Source organism: Haliotis asinina, chromosome 6 (assembly GCF_037392515.1).
Source record: "Haliotis asinina isolate JCU_RB_2024 chromosome 6, JCU_Hal_asi_v2, whole genome shotgun sequence".
Lineage (NCBI taxonomy): Eukaryota > Metazoa > Mollusca > Gastropoda > Lepetellida > Haliotidae > Haliotis > Haliotis asinina.
In genome coordinates, this window is record NC_090285.1 from 64,918,343 (window position 1) to 64,924,342 (window position 6,000).

The following is a 6,000-nucleotide window of genomic DNA, read 5'->3' on the forward strand; positions in this document are numbered from 1 at the left end:
AGGCTATGCTAGAATGGGGTGAGGTTAGGCCATGTTATGCTATGATGGGATGAGGACATGCAAGGGTGAGGCTATGCTAGAATGGGGTGAGGTTAGGCCATGTTGTGCTAGGATGGGATGAGGGTATTCCAGGGTGAGGCTATGCTAGAATGGGGTGAGGTTAGGCCATGTTATACTAGGATGGGATGAGGGAATGCCAGGGTGAGGCTATGCTAGAATGGGGTGAGGTTAGGCCATGTTATGCTGGGATGGGATGAGGATATGCAAGGGTGAGGCTATGCTAGAATGGGGTGAGGTTAGGCCATGTTATACTAGGATGGGATGAGGGAATGCCAGGGTGAGGCTATGCTAGAATGGGGTGAGGTTAGGCCATGTTATGCTGGGATGGGATGAGGATATGCAAGGGTGAGGCTATGCTAGAATGGGGTGAGGTTAGGCCATGTTGTGCTAGGATGGGATGAGGGTATTCCAGGGTGAGGCTATGCTAGAATGGGGTGAGGTTAGGCCATGTTATACTAGGATGGGATGAGGGAATGTCAGGGTGAGGCTATGCTAGAATGGGGTGAGGTTAGGCCATGTATGCTGGGATGGGATGAGGATATGCAAGGGTGAGGCTATGCTAGAATGGGGTGAGGTTAGGCCATGTTGTGCTAGGATGGGATGAGGGTATTCCAGGGTGAGGCTATGCTAGAATGGGGTGAGGTTATGCCAGGGTGAGACTGTGCTAAAATAGGGTGAGGGTTGGTGAGGTTATGGTAGAATACGGTTGATGTGCGATGGCAGGACATATGCTAAAGTATCAACCTGCAATCCTGTCTCACTGTTAATGGTCAAATTACTTTCAAGATATCAGAATAGGATTTTATGTGAAAAACAAAGTGAAAGTCTACTGGTAATCTGGGTAGAATTTGGGGGCATATTGTAAGGGCATATAACACAAAAAAGACACTTGGCAGAACAAAAATCCAGGAATCAATTATCCACTACCATCCCTACATATAGAATGTTCTAATTAGAAACCCAACATAACTGTAAGTACCACTCAGCAATGATAATATCATCAGGCTATTGTGTAGTAACAATGATAATATCATCAGGCTATTGTGTAGTAGCAATGGTAACATCATCAGGCTATTGTGTAGTAACAATGGTAACATCATCAGGCTATTGTGTAGTAAAAATGGTAACATCATCAGGCTATTGTGTAGTAACAATGGTAACATCATCAGGCTATTGTGTAGTAACAATGATAACATCATCAGGCTATTGTGTAGTAACAATGGTAACATCATCAGGCTATTGTGTAGTAACAATGGTAACATCATCAGGCTATTGTGTAGTAACAATGGTAATATCATCAGGCTATTGTGTAGTAACAATGGTAACATCATCAGGCTATTGTGTAGTAACAATGGTAACATCATCAGGCTATTGTGTAGTAACAATGGTAACATCATCAGGCTATTGTGTAGTAACAATGGTAATCCTGTTCTAGTAAGTTTAGGATGAACCGTCACTACAAAACTGCTTTTTGTATTGCGACCTATGTGAAATTACTTAATGACAGAGTACACTGTAGCTATCTAGCCAAATTTAGAAGTGGCACACTCCCCTTAGAAATCGAGACTGATCGTTTCATAGAACCTAAAATCCCTTTGAGAACTGTTTGGAAGTTTGGTAATTCTAACGTCATTGAAGACGAGGTTCATATTTTGACAACATGCCGTTTATACTCAGCTGTAAGAAGCCTGCTTTGGAATCACACTTTTTCTTTAGATCAAAATTTTAGGATCAACTTGTATTTCTAATGAAACAACCAAACCTTAATCACTCTGTCGCCGCTTTAATTACAAATATGTCTGAAGTTAGACTCACTCAAAATGTGACCTAAAATGTGTTCATTTGCTCATGTATATTATTACCTTTTAGTACAGTGCTTTTACATGGACATTTTAAGACAATTAGTGTCATACAGGCCCAAGTTTTCCAGGTGATTTTTTATGGTATTCTAAATTGTGTCTAATGCGTGTATCGCTTGACACTTAAATAAACTATTCCTCTTCTTCTTCTTCCATTAATTCAGTAGTGTATCCAGGACCCAGGCTTCAGCTAATGTCAGTATGAAATCCTCCATTCTACAACACAACCTTCTCAAGATGCTATGGGTGTTATACTTCACTGATAAACCAATGAATGAAGGGCATAGATAAATGCTTAGTTCTATATTATAGCAATGCATGCCTTTTAAAATACCTCATGGTCTATAGCGTGTAAAAGAGTGAAATGTAACAAAAACCATTTTGCCTGCCACGAGCTGCTGTCTGGAATACTAACAAATCCTTTCAGCTATAAAGCCCCAGGACACCATTTCTTATCTGTTTGATGTAAGGCTCTTTCTGAACCGGTTTTTACTCAAACTGCCTTAAAAACTGATGAGTCATTATTTGCTAGACTTGCTTAACAATCAAAACAGTTTTGTAATTGAGCTACATTTACAAAAATGTTTCATACGAAACTGGAAATCTGTAACAAATGTGTTAACAGTGTCTGTTGATGCGAAACATCCTGTATACGGAACAACAATGTATGTGGACGCTACAATATTTTTAGATAAGGACAAATGTTTTGAATGAACAACTTCTTTAAGAAAGAATTTTATAGTTTTATCTCGATTGAGAAGACCTGTAAACTGCCTTTGCTCCATCCCTTTCAAAAATTCATTTTTTCTCGACATTGTAGACTATAAGTATTACTTTGATATGGGTAACAAAATTATCCAGTTCCCTGATGATGAATTCTTACTGATCAAATCTTTGAAGGACATTTGGAAGTGGAAACCATAAGAAAAGCAAGATCAATGGATGTCAACAATAAAGACATTGACATATATAATTATTTCGTTTTCTTTGCTTAGATAATAACCATAGGTAATAACCTTAATTGCTGCACCAGACAAAAACAGCCTGCCATACAGTGACTGCTCCAAACCAGCTCATTGATCATCATTCTGTTTGCCAGCTGAAGTCTGTGTTCTTTGAACGGCAACAAGCAGTGGGTGGAAGTTGGTATGAATCAGAGAATACCTATTATGCCTGGCCTGTTATATAATTATCTGTTCATGACCCAAAAGAAGACACTGTTTATCTGTCAGCTTTATTTTGCTGACATTTTCCACACAACACGTTACAATGGTATTTGATTAGGGTACCTGTGTTCTGTAACTATGTAATTATTAAGAGTATGTGTTGATTGTCCATTACAGACATAAATGTCAATTCGTCTATATATGTGAAATCACGTTTGTCTTGACATTACTCAGTTCAATTTAGAAATTAAAATTAACAGGAACTACCTGCACAGTTATTGAAATAATGTTGAAAAATATTTAGCATGCTGTCATAGTGTTAATGCTGCAACTATCATGCACAATCCCATACTTCATATCTGATTTAGTCCAGACACAAAGCCTACTGGATGTGCTCTGAATATACTTCATGTGCTGGGCATACAGCTGTAAATACACAGAATTTATCACCTGTTAAACTTCATTCTTCTGACAATATTTATATCACTCCAAATGAACATGCGAGAAACTGATGATAAGTAACTAAACTTTGGTCATTAGTGCGAGTATATGGGTCAAATCCTTTAATAAAACAGTATCACAAAGGCCATGATACTACTTTCAGTTTAATCACATTTTGATACTGAAAACAGAAATGAATACATATATACATATCAACTTTGGTCAGAATCACACAGTTTTGGAAGAGTGCAAGATCTTTGAGATTGTATGAAATACTATTCTGTCGAGTATACTCTCAGATGTTTCATGTACAGACTGACCCATACATATATATGGAGGTCTTTGAAGCAACTTGTTTTCACTGTAAGTTTTTTTCAAGAGATGTAATTTATAATTTAATAACGATGTTAGCTACAGAGCTACAGTATTGTGGGTGTAGAAGAGTTCATTGTTTTGGCTGAGCATGTCTTTAAATTATTGGGACGAAAATTTTCTTGAATCGGATTGTAAGCAAACACAACTGCATCAAGTCTAGGTGTCAGAGTCCCGGCACTGTCTCTTAGTCTTACCTGTTACAACATTCCTGAAAGCAGATTCTTTCCTGACAAACTCTCCCTTCACGTTTGTTGACGTATTCACCGAGTCAGTCACCTTACTGTCACTTGCTGCATTCCCACTTGAGCTCATTTTCGTATTATGACAAGTGTAATTTCCTCTCCAAGCACAACTTCGACCGCTACTGTAGGGTGATCGTCGATCTCCGGCTTCGTGCCGAAATACCTGACTCCTGCACTCGGGAAATATCGCCCTTTTCCGTATAGTAGGAGCAAAGACGTCAATAAGTTGCAGCAAAGACGTCTTTGGTTGTAGCAGGGATACTATACAACAGGGATAGGTCACTCGCTTGCTTTCTTTACCATTTGTATGAATTAACGTGTGCCTCGTCATGCTTCAACGCACACAGTGACTTGGCTCGTTCCCAGCGCAACTTCAGTTGTGTTTTACCAAGGAGACTATATAGAGTATATACGTTGTAGATTATCCCTGGTTTAACAGAACTTCAGCCAGTTTATTGTATCAGTCGGAATTTAACATTGAATGAATTATAGTAAGAATTAAGAGCAAGAATTACGTGAATGAATGGACGAAATAAAGCAAAAAGAATAAAAGAATGAAATACATATGTGAATGAATGAAAGAATAAATGATACATCGCGGCCTTCCCTCCCGAAACATGTTGAAGTACGCAAAAGTATCGCGAGAACACGTGTTAACATCAGCTGTCCTTTTTAAAAATCTACTTTGAAAAGTTTTGTTTACGTTCATAATTAATTCAGATATCTTATTGCATGTGCGGAATGAACATTAACAAAATGTTAACTGACACTGTCACACTGCCCTTAAAAATAAAGTGCAAAATTCCCACAAAGCGTTCTAAAACACCTTTCCAGTTTTGTCAAATAATAAGATCAACAAGAAAGAAAGAAAAAGTTATGGAACTATAACCCTCAAGCATCAATGGCGAATCAGATCAGATCGGCAATATGTCATATTTTTCTCACACCTCAAATACACCTTAACATTTTGCTTTAGATTATGGAACTATCACTATTACTTGCAAACACATTTCACCTGATAGTATATTCCCCTCATAAGAATTAAAGGTGTATGTGAAAGATGTTTTTGAGGAAGTAACTAGGAATACTCAAACAACGGCGTATAACATTTCAATGGCGAAATGTCATATTTTTCACACACCTCATTTACACCCTAACAATTTTTTAAGTCATGAAACTGTCACTATTACTTGCATCAACCAAAGGTCTGTTCTCCTTCTAAAAATTAAACGAATGTGTGAAAGAATTTTTTATCGGCACAATTTAGTCTATCTGCGCGGTGAATCGAGAATAGAACCCAGTGAGCTATAACAGAACTTTACTACAAATCTACTGTCCGCATACGGACACAAATCCCAATCATTTGACTTAAACTGAAGTGAAAAATAGTTAACCTATCTTCTACACGTTAGATTTCAGTTGTTACAACACTCAGCGAACTTAATCAGCTGTTGAAAATAAACCGGGCTCAATCTTAAACACTACGCTGCCACCATATTGCCCACACTGGTTACATCCCGAGACAAACGTTCAGCGGCTTTTCGAGGAGTTTCTTCTCCCCCTCTATATAGACTCCATGGTCAGTTTCATCAGGGATAATCTACAACAGGGATGGGTCACTCGCTTGCTTTCTTTACCATCTGTAACGTGTGCCTCGTCATGCTCCTACGCACATGTATGACATCATGTATGACATCGTCTGCTGCCTGAAACCAGGGAGCCTATATAGAGTTGTAGAGTATCCCTGCTGAGACTGACCCAAGCCTGGCCCAGCATTAGTTTACATGTTTTCTCGCCTTGAGGCTGTAAACCGCCATCGTCACTCCTGTTTGCCAGCCAGATCTCAGACACAATTTC

General features: G+C 38.6%; 1 protein-coding gene across 1 annotated transcript in view; it reads right to left on the reverse strand.

Annotated features, from left to right (window-relative positions):
- Positions 1-4,316, reverse strand: part of LOC137288199 (glutathionyl-hydroquinone reductase YqjG-like) — a 22,070-nt gene extending 17,754 nt beyond the window's left edge. The window contains exon 1 of the mRNA XM_067820640.1: positions 4,096-4,316. Coding sequence (XP_067676741.1) covers positions 4,096-4,213 — 118 coding nt within the window. The 5' untranslated portion in view covers positions 4,214-4,316. The remainder of the gene's footprint in view (positions 1-4,095) is intronic.
- Between the last annotated feature and the right edge of the window lie 1,684 nt (positions 4,317-6,000).